Source organism: Chlamydotis macqueenii, chromosome 3 (genome assembly GCF_036417535.1).
Source record: "Chlamydotis macqueenii isolate bChlMac1 chromosome 3, bChlMac1.mat, whole genome shotgun sequence".
In the NCBI taxonomy this organism is placed as follows: Eukaryota; Metazoa; Chordata; class Aves; order Otidiformes; family Otididae; genus Chlamydotis; species Chlamydotis macqueenii.
In genome coordinates this window covers 96,788,750-96,807,174 of record NC_141558.1, presented here as the reverse complement: position 1 = coordinate 96,807,174, position 18,425 = coordinate 96,788,750, and the positions used below count along the sequence as shown (strand labels likewise).

At 36.1% G+C, this 18,425-nt stretch overlaps 1 protein-coding gene across 4 annotated transcripts in view; it reads left to right on the top strand.

Moving 5' to 3' along the window:
• MAP3K21 (mitogen-activated protein kinase kinase kinase 21) overlaps positions 1-18,425 on the top strand; it is a 40,507-nt gene that overhangs the window by 9,758 nt on the left and 12,324 nt on the right. For all 4 annotated transcript variants that reach the window (XM_086745566.1, XM_086745565.1, XM_086745563.1 and 1 more), the window contains exons 2-4: positions 9,285-9,465; positions 14,391-14,539; positions 15,287-15,462. In XM_086745566.1, the coding sequence (XP_086601692.1) occupies positions 9,285-9,465; positions 14,391-14,539; positions 15,287-15,462 (506 nt within the window). The remainder of the gene's footprint in view (positions 1-9,284; positions 9,466-14,390; positions 14,540-15,286; positions 15,463-18,425) is intronic.

Sequence of the window (18,425 nt, the reverse complement as noted above, 5' to 3'; positions counted from 1 at the left end):
AGCATCTACAACCAGAGTTTGTTTGGATTCATAGCGGTAGGCATCTTCAAAGGGACAGAGAATTTTTTTTTTTTGTCTTTAGTTTATTCAACCGGTTCTTTTCAATAGTAAATTTTATCAAAGATGATTTTATAATGGAAAAGAGTAGCAAAGCTGGATTCTGTCTTTTCACCTCTGACTAAAACTAGGTGTAAAAGGGTTAGATCTATTAAATATGAAATGTTGCTTGACTTCTCACTACAGCAGGTGATGTGTGGCTTCATTTAGCAGCTAGCTGTGCAAGGAGGCTTCCCCACCCATCTCCAGGCACAGGTTCTTCCCACTCCCACATGTCAGCAAAAACTACTCATCTCTGCCTGCATGGTCAGTAGGTCTGGGTTAAATCAGCTAAGGGATCCAGCAGAAAACTAAGCTGTTTTATTTGCAGGCTTAATTTTCTGCTGAGCTGTCTGGCTAGTTGAGTCTCCCAAGACTACCCAGTTGCTAGACTTGGTGTGGGGGAAAAACAGCTGTAAAGACGAGGGGCTATAACTGGAGAGGAGATGAAGATAAATATTTTAGTGACAGCAAGCTTTTACAGTGGGTTTTTTTTTTGTTAGAAAGTCACCTTTAAAGGCAGAATTTGTTTTTAATTTTTATGTCTATCTATATATTTATATTAGACTTTTCTAAACTGTCTTTAATTTTAAAGTGATATTTTTGTGCATTAAATATTCAAATTTCAACATATCAAATACGTCTTGATATAGATCACAAAAAATAAAGCAACAAGGAAGTACGTAATGGCTGAGCGTAATACGTTACAATCAGGAAAAGTATGCCAACTATGTAAATACTGAAGTGTATTCAGAAGCCGTGTATTTCCCTGATTAGATTGAAATATAAAATTGCATCAAGTCATGTTCACTTTACTTAAAAAAATATATAAATCCCAAACAAATTTGAATGAAATACTCGTGCTTTTTTAAATTTTGAAGAAGTTATTTGACTAATGGTAAATAAATTCACTTGTTAGTTCTGAAGGAAGGTAACCTCTGTCAGCTCTTACCCCTGGATGCCATTTTTGAGATTATGAACCTCAGCTGTTCTGCCCTGGTGAATGTTGCATGGCATATATTGATTTACTTTGTTTTGAAGGGAATGGCCAGGTTTTGAATTTGGCATAAGGAAGGTGATGAATATGTTTTCTGAAAGTTTCTGTTGGAGGAAACCATACTTGCTGCATTATTTATTGGTTAAGAACCCTTTTGCAGTTTGAATATAATAGGTTTAGTTTGCCTTATATTTTGGGGTTTTTTTTAGGAATAGGAGGAAGTTCCTTAAAAAAATAAATTGCTACTTTGTAACAAAGGTGGTGTTCTTTAAGGAATGCATATACAGCCACTTTGTTCTGCAGAGTTTGAAACTAGAATAGTATATTACTCAGGAATGACTGATTTACCACCTAACTATTATTGTTAGTTGTTCTTAGTATTTCTTTCGAATCTACCTGCATTTTGGTCACTTTTTATTGTACAGCTGCCTTTTAAAAACTGATAGCAAGCAAAGAAGAAAGAGCTTAAAAGAAAGTAATTTCTGTTTCAAATACGTATGGAAATTTCTGGTAGGTGTTTGAGTTTTAAAGCTAAATTTCAGTGTTGACTTATTTTCTTGTAGTTGTGAAATTATGCAGGTATTGCTGTAATGAAGTAACTTTTCTTAAATGCGGTATTTAAGTAGGAGAACTAAGCTTAACATTTTATTAAACAGAGAACTGTCTGCTTTTGTTTTTTTGCTGATGCAATATCCAAATCCTGCATTTTCAGAATTTACTGTTTAAGTGATGATTATTTGAATGTCTAATTATAAATGTGTTTTACCTCTGGTACATCCTTTTATGGCACAATAGGAATTTCTGTTTAGCAGGACAGAACTATCTGAACAGCAAGTGAAGCACAAATGTCAGGCACTAAAGTAACTTTAATCTGTAGCCTGTGCCAGTAACTTGTTAAAACTGCTTCTTTCTCTCAAGTTTCCATTTGCCTGGAGTTGCTTTAATAATGGTTATTAAAGAAGTGAAGGGGAAGCAAAAAATGATGATGCAAGGTGTGTTGAAGCTGTTGAAATCTATCATCCCTCTTTCTCTCTCTTCTTTTCCCTTTGTTTCTTCCAGAAAGCTGGATGACTTGCCATTCTCAGGCTTTGACGGTTTTCTTGTGCCACCTGTCCCAGTATAGGATGTATTTTTCTTATTGGGTTGATGTGTATTTGTCAGTTTCTGCTGTCAAGGACTTTGTGTCAAGTCTTGTCTTGTTTTAGATTACCTATTGGGAACACCTTGTTCAGGGTTTTTTTTTTTTTAATATATGTTGGTTCCTGTGAGGTAGGATTATTTTTCTTTAATTTGTTTTTCAAACTAGATGGTTTTTAGACAAATACGTTCAAGAACAAACTGTGCTGAGTTTCTTTCAGTTTAGTGTGGAAATTAAGATATGGTTCTATGCCTGCTGTAAAGGGATGTAGATGATAGAGGAGCGCAGTATTCCTGTAATAAAAAGTAGAGAAATGTGTGCGTATGTAATGAGTGTTTAAAGAATGAAATTCCCTTGCAGAAGGTGTGTTCTAAACTTAATCTAGTGAGACAATTGCAATCTGACAGATACTGGCTACAGAGAAGAGGATAACAATTGTTATCCTGAGAACCCATAGGAGAAAAGCAAGGTATTTAAGAAGCAGTGCTGTGTAGGCAAATGTATCATCTTCTGTATGTAGTGAAGATGTCCTGATCAGTTAATGTTTTCACTGTGATAGGTAATTTATGGTTTAAATGCTTGATGTTTAGAAATTGGGCATGACTTCTGTAAGCAGTGCTGCAATGTTAATTTCTAATTACAATCAAAACCAAACAACAGTTCCAAATAATGGAGGTAGGTCTCTTCATATTGACAAGGTATTGTGTTTCGTTAACTGAATATGCAGTGTTTAATAAGGTTTTAGTCTGCCTGTTAGTTCCCAGGTAAAGATACAAGGTTGCCCTGCTGGTTTTGTTGCGTGTTGATTTAGTGAATTAACAGGAACCAGATTCACTTGCAAACAGTTGGAGAAGGAACTGACTGGGTGCAGAGTTGTGGAGGGGACAGATGACAGTTGCAGCATTGTCTGGACAATCTCTATTTGCAAGTAGAGGTATATAGTACAACATCTTCCTTTTCTTTCTGGTGTTCTCTAAGAATGATTTTATCAGTGGTGGTCAATGTAGTGGGCACTTAAGCAGTCTTACCTATAGTCTTAGTGTCTTAAATAGCTGTGCTATTAAATAGCTTGTGTTTGTGAAAACCGTGATAGTCAGCTATTTAGCAAATTGTAGATAAGGTAGCAAGAGGCAGTTGGTGGCAAATAGCTAACTTGAGAAAATATGGTTGCTTAACATTTTATTTTATTTGTAGGAATAACAAAATAGAGACTATAAAGAGGGTATAGTAGAAGGTATAAAGAGGATAGGAGGGATAAAAAGGATTTGAGTATTTCAGCATGATTTAAAAAAAAGCGCATTAAAACATAGTTTGAATTCAGTACATGTAAACTATTAAAAAGATATCCAAGTCAATCCCTTGACTTTACTTCTCAGAATACCTTGTTTACTCAGTTGGTTTAAATGGCTAATAATTGAAAGTGGTCATCTGAAAGTGCTGGAATGCATTGTGAAACAAACTTGATTTTTAACTATATAAAGTCTTTGGATTTCAAGAAACTTATCTAATGAAATATTGTATTAAATAGGGAATTTGACATAGATAAGATCAGAGAATTTTTTTTTTTTTTGTAACAAAAAGTAGGACTGTAGGCAATAACCCGCATTAAAAGAGTAGCATTGAAGAGCTTAGTACTAGGTGGAGGTTTCTTGGGTATGCTGCCAACTACAAGGTCTGTCCAGGCTTCCCTCAGGCTTACTGCAAATACCATTTCTTAGGCTACAAGAATTTTAAGAAATATAAAGGAGAGAAGCTGAGGCAAGACTGTGAACCTTTTACTTATAATTATACTTTAAACAAAATCCTTGCAATTTAAACAAATTCTTTCTGTTCTTCTCTAGACTTTCAGCTTAGTTGTGAAAGCACTGAGGGTGTAGTTCTGGACCTGTCTGAATTTGGTAGAGCAGGCATGCACCACAGGAATCCAATTTGTCTAAATGTATTCTTTTCTGTTATTTCTTGAACAGTTACATCCTATCTGGCCATATTCTGCCTCTCACTTCCCCTCCACCTCCTGACAAAATTTCAACCCAAGCTCACAAGAGAATGGAGCAGAGAAGGCTGCTCTTCTCCAAATCTGGCCAGACCTGGACTGCCACACTATGCATCTGTAACCTGGGCTGCTGCAGTTGATCTCTTAGCTTTTGCTCTCAGTAGCTCACAGCAAGCATTACTGCCAGAGGGGAGAGTCTGGAGATGGAGTGGTGGAAAGGGAATGGCGCAGGAAGAGGAGCAGGGACTGGGAGCATTTGAGTGGGATTTTACTGGGACTTCTGCCTACTTTTCAAGCCAGAGTTCTGTGCCTTTCCTGACTGAGAACAGCTTGTATGGGGACAGTAGTGATTCAGCAGAGAGATGTTGCTGGTTCTGTTTTAATTAGAGGAACATGGACTTGGGAAGTACCGTCTGGCTCAGCAGGTCCAGTTCCATTGCAGTCTTGGGCAACTGTGTGCTAGATTTCAGTTTTCAAAAGTGTGCAAAACATTCTATCTGCATACTGTTACACCGTAAATTACATGCAGTGTGCCATAAGATTAGTAGAAAAAGACTCCATCTGTAATCATGATAATGCAGAAAGAAAGCAGAGAAGATAAATGACATTGTTATTTCAGGAACCATTAGGTTTAACAGGAGTATATGTTTGATCTTGTTACTTTTTTGAGGAGTAAACTGTGCCTTACGCTGCAGAGGAAGGCCAAAAGGAGGGTGAGGGAAGAGAGGCAATATCTTGAAATCTGATGTGTGTCTCTCCCCACTCTGGTAGCTCCAGTTCTAGAACTCAGTTTAATCACGAGCGTGCCAGTAAGATGGATCAACCAGAGCACCTAGGAGAGTATTTTAGCAATAAGAGCACCAGTGCTGTAGGTCTGCATCCTGTTTATATATATGGCTAACTTCTGTTCTTGTAACTGTTCTCAACATTTGTTTAGCATAGCATAAAGGACAAGCTCTTTTGATTTATCCTAATAAGAGACATTACAGGTTCCTAACCTCTTCTGTTTTCTGCATCTGCACCCATTTAAGTTCCTGTTGTTGAACACGAGCTGTTCTAGTCATCCGGTATTTCATATAAGGTCTTGTGCGTTGTACAGTTCTATTGATACTTCCCTGTTTCTACTAAAAGAAGCCATTTTAGTGCCTTTTAGAATTGCGTGAGCTAGTTGTGCAACTATGTGTAGCTGCGGTTCTGTTTTTCTGTTAGCCAGACTTCTTCCTTCTCCTCTGCTTTATAGCTGTAGGTTTTATGATTGATTCCTTCCCACTTTGCATTTTTCCTAGTGTGATGATCTAGTCTTCTTCAGCGTGGGCAGCATCTTCTGACTTTGCTGTCAGTTCTTGAAACATTCCTTGTATTTTTACTCTGATTGCAAATCTGCATGTCAAGCAAACATACTTCCTAGTGATGATTCCTTTTTATCCTAATAACTTGTTTCTTAAGATTTTCCTTCATACAACTGCAGAGTTCTTTGATTAATCTTTATTCTGTCTGTATGATTAAATTTCCTAAAAGGTACTCACGTCTGCTATCTTATCAGTTTCTAAGAAACCATCTGTCAGGACAAAATGGGATTACTGTGACATGAGCGATTTCTAATGTAACTCTGCTATAATTTTGCTGCTTTTCTATGTCTTGATGTCCCTAATTACTATCCTTAATTAATTTTCTTTTAAAAATCTGTTCTAGGATGACATTTAAGTTACATTAATGTCTGCAGTTGAGTAAATACAATACAGCTGTTTTCAATATAGATAATGTTTACCTTTATTCTATCTTAGTGCCATAATTCTACCCATTCATTAAAATGCTTGATAGTAGATTTACACTTTTTACAGCATTAGTCCTGCTTGGGGGGGGGTGGTGACATCCAGAGGTCTGTTCCAACCTAAATTATTTCATCATTCTATGAGCTACTTCCTTCAGTGAGCTAAGATGAGTAATACTTGGATTTCTGTGTCCTTTTTAGTTACATTAGATAAGAGTGGTTTTCATTTGTATGGTTAAATAGCAGTATCTTTGTTTGGGGATGCTGTTATTATCTTGACATATGCTTGCTGTATTGTCAGAAGTTTCTTTAGTTTTTAGGATGTGCACAAAATCATATCCGCTAATTTCAATACCACTTTACCACATAGCATTTATATTTTTTCATTTTTCTCTCTGCCTTAAGGATTTTTTTTTTTTTTTTTTACTTTTAACGTCAAGCTATTAATTTATATTTCATGGAATTATTGAAAATAACATACAATAACTTCTCTCTGTTCCCCAGTTGTAAATGGTTCTAGGCATGTGCTATCTCTTATATTCAATGAGTGCCTGGTATATGGCACTCTGCTGCTATGACATTAATACATTCACTTTCCCCTTGATCCCATTGCAGAAAGGTAGAGTCACAAAGGGAGATGTGTTAAACTCAGAATTGAATTGAAAATGGTGTAACTGATAGGAAGCATATGCAACCTTAAACTACTTAGTCAAATGTTTATTTCTGGCTGTAGCACATTGAATGTTTTATGAAGTTTTATGCTAGTTTGTGCGGTGGTCTTTTCACATCCAATTTAGTCTCCTTCTCTTTGATTTTGAATCATTGAGAAACAGTCACAGTCTCTGGTTTTGCTTATGTAAAAATAAATGCGGTGGACATAGGATTTTCCTGCACTTCTGCATTCCTAATAGAATTCTATGGTTTTTTTGGTAGGTCTACATTTATTTTCAAATGGACTTTGTACTTTAAAATATTTTAGGCTGCATTTGTCAGAACGTTAGCACTAATCTAAGTATGAACTTTACTTTGTGGAAAATAAAAAGTCTGAAAAATGTTGAAGTAAACCAGAAACTGGTAAACTGGCTCTTACTCAATATTGCAGGTGTAGTGGAGTCTGAAAAGGCAACTTAAGGGATTTGAAAAAGAAACAAGTGAGGGCTGAGTGAACAGGGTAAGCACAAGATTGTAAAAGTGACTTCTCACAGGTTAGCAGCCAGCAAGGGACAGGAAGCTGTGGAAGCGGCAGAAGGATGCTATAGTGAAGGTTGCTAGGCTACTGCAAGGGAAGCGCTTACAGAGCGCTACTCAGCTATGCCGAGCATTTTTACTACCCAGCCGCTAAGTAATCTGTGTATGGTATTGCTGTTTTCCTGGCTACCGGCCGGAAAGGGAAGTTTGAACTACTAAGAAACGGTGTCCTTCTGTAGGATGAAACTTGGCCATGTGCCAGTTACTACCTTTTGCAAGACTGACTGTTTTTGGTTTCGGTCACATTGACTGACAAGGAATGTCAGGAATTCTGCTGAACATGTTTGAAGTGGAAGAGCAAACAATAGGTCTTTGATTCAGGTATAAAAGTATAAAAACTCTTGCATTAATTTAACTTGTTCTAGTGGTGCTGACTGAGTTCTTGGTTTGTCTATACCATTTTCGCCTTCATTTCTTCTACCCTATGTTAAGAAGCTTACTGAAAATGGAATGCAAGTTCTCTTTTTTTCATCTGGATTTGATGTCTTTTTTGACATATTTGTTAGAGTGCAATTAATTGTACCAGTAAAAATAATTCCTTGCAATTGAAAATGCAAGGTCATTGTTTTTTCCTCTGTAAGGGAAGGTAATTCTTCATTTGCTTTTTTATTAATGAGTTCCCTGTACTGTGTTTTGCCATACGTATAGTTGGAAAACATGTGCATTTATAATTCTTCTCTTTTTTTTGTAATTTAACCTTTGATCTTTGTCCTAGAAGATCTTTTTAACAGTTAAAGCTAACAGTTCCTACCATAGACAGTGACAGAGGAACTCCATATGGAATTAAAATTATAGTGTGTAAATAATTATTCCTTTGCATCTATTGTCTTTCTGTTTGTGAACTCTAAACCAGTTCTCTTCTAACACTGTTTTGTGAAGGTGTATTATATATGTATTATATATATTATGTAATAACATAACTGTTATGTTATTGACGGCCAGACACTGAATATACACTGTAGGATGCAACAGCAAAAAAAAAAAGATAGTTTACTCTTCAACATTGTTGAAGGTGCAGTGGATATAACCTAACATGGATTTAATCCAAGTCCAGTGTGCTGTTGCCAGCTGTGGGCTCCCAAGCCAAGCTAACTCCCCTGGTAGAGTCTACGAACTTGTACTGATTTGTGGCCTGGGGATTTCTTGAACTTAAACCCACTTTTTTGATGTAAATGCTCTTTATAGAGTTGTCTTCTGTGATATCGTATAGGGGCTTTTTAAATCTATGTGAAATAATAGTATTCACATACTACGCCAAGAATTCCAAGGTTCACCTACCTGTGTGTTGTGTGAACAACTGCCACGTGTTTGATTCTTATCTACTAATTTTGCTCAATGATGTCCGTTTCTTATGTTGAGAAACCGTGAACAATTGTTACCCGTAGCTTTCTTCACTCCATAAGTGGTGTTATAGATCCTGTCCTCAGCTGTTTCTTTTCCTGGGGGAAGACTCCTTGTCTATTAACCATTCCTTCTAACTGTTTTGAGCACCCTGGTTGTGTTGTTCTCTGTGCCTCTTTCAGTTCTGTTATAGACTTTTTCAGATGAGTAGGAACCAAGATTGGTTATTAAGGTTGGATTTTATATAGTGACATAATGTGTCCCACTTCGTTTTCCAAGTCTTTTGTAAGAATTCTTAACATTTGTTTTTATTCTACTACTACTACTGCTATTTTTATTGCTTCAGAATCTCATTCCAAATTGAATATCTTTTTCACAGCCTGTCATCATCTGTGAGATGTAAGGATTCTAGGCTTTCTTAAACTTATATGCTTTATATCTCTTTACTTTGGATTTCTTGTGCTGGTTTAATATCTACTCACACAGTTGCACAAGGAACTGGTGAAACTGTAGATATTTCTCTTTTATAGCTTAGAATATCTTAATTATCAAAAACCTTTTTCATGTTTATAAAAACTGCAGTAACATTTTCACAACATTTAAAGTATACAGTTTTCTATGCAGTACAAGTTGTATGTGAAGGACTGGATATTTTGATTTGATTGCTGTTGCGTTAATTTACAAATTCAATCTTTTGCAGTTCTGTTGCTAGAGAAGATGGAACATAATGACATTTGTAATAAAACTCTGAAGATTACAGACTTTGGTCTGGCTAGAGAGTGGCACAGAACAACCAAAATGAGTGCAGCAGGGACTTATGCGTGGATGGCTCCAGAAGTTATCAAGTCCTCCATGTTTTCTAAAGGAAGTGATATTTGGAGGTAAGAAGTTTGTTGTCTAAAGACAGTGTTCAGTAGAACTATGTTGAGGTTTTTGAATTAATCTTTATTTGGAGTTTTTTTGGTGGTTTCCTAATTATTGTTTCACCATATGGCACGTATAGCTGTTCTAAGAAACATATTTGTTTTTCAGCATTTAGTTCATTTGATCTACCTTTAGTTATTCATGAATTACAAACTGGGGGAGGGAGAGAGAAAATAGCAGAAACTTTTTTTTTTTTTTTTCTGAATAAAGCAAGATCTCGTTAAGAGAAGCCTTTAAAATTATATCAATACCAAAGCATTTTATCTGGAGTCGTAATATAAACAGCCATATGGTCTTGATACATTAACATAATTGATCTCGTGTTGGTATGTTTACCTTATATTAGATGTCTGAAAAGTCTCATTCTGCATAGAGAAATGGGACCAGACAGTTATTACCTTATGTGTCTGATAAATAAAAATAAGCTGCAAACCAGAACTTTGCCAAATGTTAACTTAACTTAGTGCTGCTTTTTAGGAATCTAGAATGTCATGACATGTAAAAGTGAACATCAGATCTAAGCTTTTATATTTATAGAGGTTTTATTTCCAGTAGCTGGAGTGAGGAGAGTGTGTTTAGCACAAAATTGGTTTAACTTGCTCTAATTGTAAAGGTGGGGAACTCATTGTGTTAAATTTGTGAATTTCTCATTAAAGACATTATTGTGAATCATATAAATAATGTGACTCTCTGTACTGATGCTATTTTTGAGTGCTATAGTGTTGGATACATGTATTGTAGAAAGGTAATTTAAACTTTAGTTTTAATTTAGTTCTGTTTTGTGAGTGGGGAGAAGCAGTGATTGCAAAATAGGCTCTAAAAGCTGTTGTGCCTCACCCTGAAAATCTACATTTCCTTTCTTTTTGAAATGCTTTCTCTCTGAAGGTTCCAAGGTAGCTATTTGGGGAAGGAGGGAAGGACTTTAATCTTTTTTCTCATGCCTTCTTATGCATGTTCTGTGTTGTATAATTCTTAAATAGGGTCCTATTTTGCTTGGATGCCTGATATTCTACAGCATGAAGTAATACTTTTGGTATTAGAATGATTCTATATCTGCACTAATGTTCTGTGACACTCATTTGTTTTGTGTCTGGAAATTATTTTCAGCATTTTGTTTACATTAGTCTGAGTTGATGCCCAGTTCAGAAACATCTTTGGCTTCATTCTTTTTTTTTTCCATTCTTTCTTCCTTTTCTCTTTAATTTTTTTTCTTATGCGGGGTGGAGGTTGGGTGTAGGCGTTTCCCTAATCAGCTGTATTCCATGCTTAATTACAGGTCCTGTCCAGTCTTGTTGCTGTGATTTTAGGTATCTGAGGGGGTATGCTTTGGTGCAATTGTTTTATATTCTGCTGCAACATTAGTTTACATTTTTGGAACCTACAGTATTTCTCTTCTTCGCCTTCTCTCCTGCGCGCCTCTCTTGTAAAAATGTAAGTATTTAGCTCCATGATGGACATCTAACAGGAGAGGTTTTTCAGTAAAAAGGCTATGTTGTACAGTATAGTTAGACCTTCTTGGCTTCTAAAGATTTCCTGCTTACTACACCTTGATCTGTTCTGTTGCTTGTCTTTACTGTTTCTTTAAAAGAAAAGCAAATAAAAAATACCCTAGTTATGGGACTGTTTTTTGTTTTAAAAAGCATTCAGGTTACAGATTTAAGTATGGGGGTTTCTAAGACAAGAACACAGGAAAGTTCTAAACTTCAGTTACACATACTAACTACTGAGTCTCCAAAAGAAATCTGCAAACCTCTTATTAAAGGAAAAATAAAAAAAAACCCAAAAACGCAGTTGAGGCTGCTCAGGTATACTCACATTGGCAGAGATAGTCTTCCAGAATCAACCAGTGCTCAGAAATGTTGTGCGAGTATTTTTGTGCAGAGCATTCCAGGCTGCGTATTCTCAGGTGTCAGACAGCAGAACTGGTGCTTTCCAGACCTTTTGCTTCCTAAACCAGTTATGACTACTTAATGCTACTACTATAGCAGTTATTATTCTTTGGCATATGCTTCCAAATTCCCAAACAAGAATTGCACTCTTTCAGCCCTACCATTCCATCGATCATCATACATTTCTTACTGGTACGTTGGTCTTGGTTTTGTGTATGGCACCTGAAAGTGCAAATATGTCTGCAGATTTCCAAGTGCTGGTGGAGTGCTTCAGCAGTGGTCTTTACAGTAACACGTGCCTCCATTGTACAAGCTCTTGACAAAATTAAGAAGCACTTACTGTACAGCAGAATTAGCAGCTGCTTTTGCTTCGTACATTCTTATAATTTTGAAGTGATATTTTGAAGTGTTTCATGTAGCAATGCTCCGTAACGTCTGCTTTAGAAGATGGATTGTAGAGTAAAATAAACTGAGAACTTTACCTTCATTTTGATCAGCTTTTAAAATGTGTAAAACCAGCAAGTTATTACTGGAATTAGATACAGTAAGGACTTGAAAAGGCATGTTTTTGGAAGTGTATTAGTTTTCCTGGTTTAAAAATACATAATTCAAGCATATTATGCCTGTATTTTTGGCCTTTTGCTGAAGATGGAAAAGGAGTTGGCTTTTGCTTTTTAAAAAAAGCTATTTCTTAGAAGCTCTGACTGTACATAGGACGACTGTATGTTGGCTCATGAAATTTAATGCACAAAGTAGCTTCTGCAGTTGAGAGAGTTCATAAGTAGTTGTTGTCGTAGATAATGATAGATTAATACCTCCCAATAACTCCAGCATGGCAAGACTAGAATGCCGTTAGGGTTCCTCCCCACTGTTTCCCTCTCACAGCACTGCTCTCGGTATTTGATATTAAGACTGTTTTCATTAAGAGGCACTTTCAGGCTATGACTGTGTTGATCTCTTTAAAATTTTACAACCACCTTAGCACTGTTGAAAACTACTTAGGATTAAAGGCTTGAATTGTAAATATAACTAAAGCTAATAGTGAGACAAAACTTTTCATAAAAGATTTTCTTTTTACTTAAATATATTGTTCTGTTTAACTTCAGAGTTCATGCTAAAATATTATAGAATAGTGTGAACAAGGGAATTCCTTGAAGTAACAATCTACGCTTGCTGAGGGAGCATGACATTATTTTTACATTTTCTCTAAGCACACAGTTGAGATGTAGTTCAGTAGGATTCCTCCATCATGCATAAAATGTGTATGTGGACAGGAAATGTTGTACTCATTGTTAGAAGTACCATTGATTTAAAACAAAATTGGAATGAATTATTTTATTCTTCTTTGAGTATACAAGCAAGTGCAGATGTTAGACTGGAAAAAAACGAAAGGAAATTAAGAACCCCAAGACTTTTCTTTTAATTCTATTTTCTATCTTTTAGGCATAGACTAGATTCCTCAGCTTTTGACTAACTATTAACACTACAAATAAATTAATTTTCTAAGTTTTTATGATAGGCAAAACTTCTTTGATAAATAGAACATAGATAAACAAAACACTGATACTTGTGCTGATATTGCATGGTTTACTGTTATATTATTTATTGAAATGATGTTGTAAGGTCTTATATAATGCTGAATGACTTTTTCTCATTAAGGAGGGAGGGACAGAAAAACTTAACTAGTGTGTATTCCTCTCACTGTCACATCTGCTGTAGTTGAGGTATTTCTAGTACTATGGGGTACATAGTAAGGGAAGGAGTACGTAGCCCTCATATATCCCCAGTGCTGTATGTGTTTCTCCTCATGTAGGAGAGTTCAGTCCATTCCTACAAAACTTGCAGGTAGTTTCTTCACATACCTGGAGAGAAAGAGTGAGAGCAATACTTTTTCTGTTTTTTCTCTTTGCCTGCTCACTTTACTGTTCAAAAGCAGCAGTAAGTTGTTGTCTATATCCTTGTTCTACAGACTGTGACTCTTTGGCAGGAAGACAAGGTGGGGGGGGGGGTGGGTCAAACCGAGTCATAAAGTCCACCTTAGGCTTGCCTTCTGAAAGGAGTGATTCCTCCTTCCACCACAATTACTGTGAAAGCTATCAATTTCAGTGGAATGGGAGCTCTAGAGCAACAGCAGTGTGTGCTGTCCCAACACTTTGTAGGGGCTTGGATCATTTGAGCAAGTAGAGTTGGGCATGCAGACCCAAAGAAGGTAAAAGCAACACCCAGCTCTTCTTCTAGAGTGGAGGGCATAGCAGAAATTCTTACGATTAATGTTCCTGCAATAGCAATTCCTATAATTCTTGATTTCTGTATCTGACACTGAGAAAAGATCTCTTCATGCTATTACATTTCACTGGAAACAATGTTTTGTTTGGTGTTTTTTGTTTTTTGGTTTTTTTTAGTATGGGGAAATCAGTTGTATGTGTGTAATCATTTCTTACTTTTGTTGCATCTTCTATGGGAAGGTTAAAGTTAACAGGCCTTTATATAACACAAAAGAGATTAGAAATTAAAACTTCCAGACAAAACTGAGGTTTTTTGGTGTTTTTTTTTATTATTTTTAAAATTAGCATGTACATCTAGGTAGATTGTGGTGAAGTGTTTGGAAAGGGAAATGGCCTGAATATTCCTCTGAGGTTTTCTTTTTTGTTTTGTTTGGTTGGTTTTTTGGTGGGGCGAAGGTTGGTTGGTTTCCTGTTGTTCAGACTGCTGATTGTGAGTGAGATTTGCGTGATGCTGGCGTTTCTATAAAAGTGACTTGAGGCTACATTTTGAGTAGAGTGTGAGCCAGTCTTAGTCGCATCCAATTTGGTTAATCGCTATTAGTGGAAAGGCACAAGATGACTAAAGTAGATCTGACTCTTAAAGACATTCACCTTTGACATGGGAAATCCTCATGAATTTCAGTGCATGGTTGGACAGACTTTTTTGTTCTTGAGTAAACAATGTGTCAGTATTAAGAAAATAACTGTTAAAAAAATTACCTTTTGTAGTTATGGAGTATTGCTGTGGGAACTGCTTACAGGAGAAGTTCCTTACCGTGGCATTGACGGCCTTGCTGTGGCTTACGGAGTTGCTGTCAATAAGCTTACGTTGCCCATTCCATCCACCTGCCCTGAACCATTTGCAAAACTAATGAAAGGTATCTATGTTGTTTCTTCCTATGTATTTAAATAGTTATGTTTTAGGGGTACGTATCCTTGCCTGTAATAGTCATGGGGCTACAAAGTAAACGCATAATTTGATAATGTGCTGTGTACGAAGTATTTTGTTTTTCTTTTCACAGCCATCTGGTGTTAGAGACAGTTGAATGTGTTTCTGAGGAAGTCATACAGTGTACCACATAAGTTCTTCAGTAGTGACAGAGTACCTTTTTTGCTCTGGTTTTACTGATTTCCTTTTACACTCAAATTGCATTAATTTTCATAAACTACAAGATGTAATACAGACCAATAAAAGATAGAGATTAAAATCCCAATGGGAAGAACTGCAAATGCTATTTTTCCCTCACTGTTTCTTCCTGAGTGTAAAAAAATGTTTTGGAAATATTTAAGAGAGAAATTAACATTATTTGCTAATGGCTATTTCCTTGTGTTTAATGAATTTCTTTACCTTTTCTATATATCCCTTCTGTGCAGTACTGCTAGTTTTGCTATTTCAGATCCTAAAGATAGAGATGAAAAAAATTGACTTATTAATGCAAAAACAGTCCTCTGAGTACAGGTAGGTAGATGTCACTTCTGTAAATGTAAAAGGAACTAGGGAAGCCTTGAAGATAGAGGGAACGCATTAGAACTTGAAGTACAGTAGCAAGTAACTTGAAATTCACGTAGTTCTTCAAAAAGTTCTATGTATTATTAAAAACTGATGGGATTTTGATAAATTCTAGAATGCTGGGAGCAGGACCCTCATATCCGACCATCGTTTGCCTTAATTCTTGAACAGCTTACTGCCATTGAAGGGGCAGTTATGACTGAAATGCCTCAAGAGTCTTTCCATTCCATGCAAGATGACTGGAAACTGGAAATTCAGCAGATATTCAATGAATTGAGGACCAAGGAAAAAGTAAGTTTTTTCCAGTTGCATTGTAATGAAGGAAGGGGTTGTGTGTGTGTGCGTTTATGTGATACAGCAGTCTTGAACTTTTGAATTGTGACTTACCAGTGGAGTACTAGAAACCTGATTTAGTCGTGGAGATACACTTGAGAGTATAAACTCCTTGGAAGAGAGGATTTGCTTTCTTAGTAAAACTTTATTAATTTAAGTTAACCTATTCTTGTTGGTGGATGTACTAGTCTTAAATTCCATTAGTCTGTTGCTGGACAGGGATAACCCTGTAACTGTGTTACAGCAAACTTAGTTTAGAAAAAAGGATTTGAATACTGGTTTTCTCAAATTACAGACAATGTTACTTTTCCCCTTTCTTCCTTAACGAAAGCAATACACAATTCTTTATGCTGAAACGGTAGCTGGAGGTATTTCAGTTGAAGCAAATTGTTAAGTTTGACAGGAAGTGTAATGTTATTGTGGTGAAGGTTATCATATAAATAGCTCATTCCAGTACAAGCAGTTAAAAAAAAGTCATATGCACACCTGTGTCTCCAAATAAAAAGAGTTGTAGATCTGTAAACAGGGCACATATTCTCTTTTTAAAACATGTTATTTTTTTCTTGGATATTTGAACTCATCACTTAAACAAACCAGAGTTTATCTACCCCTTAGCTAATCTTAATAACCACAGCAAATTTTCAGCTGCTGCTGAACATTCTCCTCATCTGTGGGAATGAAAAACTTTTCGTCCTGTTAAACAACTGTATCACATGGCTTCTTTTCAAAAAATGGAGTAGTGCTTTTATCTCTCTTCTTCCTGAACAGACTGACAGTATTGATCTCTTTCAGTGTTGTAGTTTTGGAAATCTTTTTATGAGATCGATAAGATTGATTAGGTTAAACTTGTTCTCATGAATCAACAAGTCTAGATTCTGTTGTTTATTATCCAGATTCCTGTCAATGATCATCTTTGCATATTCTCGTATGATGATATGTTTGTGCTAAATCAGTGTTCACTGTTAATTCTCTTTGCCCTCTCTTTTAGTTACTTCAACTAGTTTTTAACCACCCTGGGGTTTGTGTTTTCCTTTAGACAGCTTGATAAAGGGAACAGTTGGAATAGGCCAGGTGTCCTCTTGAGTCTCTGTTAGAAATGCTTCTAGTAGAAACAGATTCTTTCTTTGCAGATCTTTCTTGCAGTATAATTATTGCCCAGTATATATTTGTTGTTGTTTTTTCATGAAGTGGTAATAGATGAGGAAGAAGAGGGTTGAGATGCAGTGACTTGTGAAGAAATCTTTATAAAAGACATAGTCACTTAGGAAAAAGCAAAAAATGAACTCGTCTTGCGAGTCACTGCCAGTAGCCTTTGTCCCTCACTACTTCTTATTGTGTCACAAATAGCTGTTTATGGACTATTGGCTTGTGATGGGTGTGACGTTACAGATCTGCTGTAATATTGGCATATGTGGTATTGAAATTTATTGATCGCCACTGACACTGCAGTATTGTCAATGACCTTATGTACTTAATATCTGCCTTTTTCCCTCTTCCATTTTAGTTCACAGAACTGGGTAAGTGTTGTCTGTGTAGTCTCTGCCCTGCCTGCAGTGGCTATAGAGGTTGCTGTAGCAGATCTGTCAGATCTCTTCCTTTCAAGATGAGTTATAGTCTCTGCAAAGAGCAGAGACTTTCCTTTTTACTTGCTGTGGGGTCACCAGCCACTGCATTTTCTTGCCACAACGTGCCATAGGGCAAAACTCTTTTCTGCCCCTCCAGCAACTGCTCAACCAACATTTTTCCTCCTTTTACTCAGGGAGTAATTGTAACGGGCATTCTCATTCAGGTTTTTGTCTTTTTTTTTATTTATTTTATTTTATTTTATTTTGTGGAGGCATTAGTCCAGTATGAGATTTCCTATCGAAGAAAAATCTGACTAAGTCAAGTTTAGGATTAAATAAGTCAGTGCAAAGCTTTGAGAGAAGAGTTATATTTTTGGCATAAAAGTGCATTAAGCTTAATGAGGGAGGGGAAAACATAAAATGAAATTTACTTCTCATATGCCAAACTAAATGCACCTCCGAAGCTATCTGCCCTAATTAGGTAAACCTGTTTAAGAATGAAAACATGTAACTTTGACTTAGACAGGGTTTTCATGTGTGCAAGCTTATTTAATTTGGCACATCATCAATTTTACTGGCAGATACTAGAAAGAAAGTAATGTCTATGAAGTATTTATATAATAATACAAAGAAAACCCTGAATGGAGTCTCATGCCCTGTAAGAGAAGAACTTCTGTAGCTGGAGCAATTTCCTCAAGGGCTTGCTGTAAATGAGTGATGACACCCACACCAAGAGAAGATCACAATCTTCTTTTGACAAACATTCTTGAGCAACTTAAATATAGAATTCTTTCCTAGCTTCCTTACAATGAGTGTTTTAATTGTGGAGTGGTGTAAAAACATTGCATAACTAATTGCAGTAAAGTCTGTTTTTAATTAGTTTATTTGGAAAAAAGCAAATACTTAATCTGTCAGTGAGGAAACACTATTACCTTTTCTAGACTGTCTACCTGTTCAGTATGAGCCTTCAATTCTTGCATAGTTACTAAGCTTTATGGGACCTGCATTTGAGGATAACAAGACATGGATAATCAACAGTGTCTCCTAATACATCTTTATTACTATATTAATAGATCTTTTCTATTTAAACTCTAGAGTACTTTTATTCTAAATTTGAATTTATGCAGTGTCTGCTTCCAGCCCTTGTTTTAGATTCTCCAGTTTTGACTGGATGGTAGGAGGAGGAAAGTAAGAATTTGCAGCAATCTCTAAATGAAGTAATTAAATATTTTTTTAAAAAAAGCCAAACAACCAAAACAAAAACAAACAAACAAACAAAAAACCTTACTTGCTGGTGTGAAGACAAACTCCTTTGAATTTCCAAGAGGCAGAATTCCCTGTTGCAAAACTCTGTAT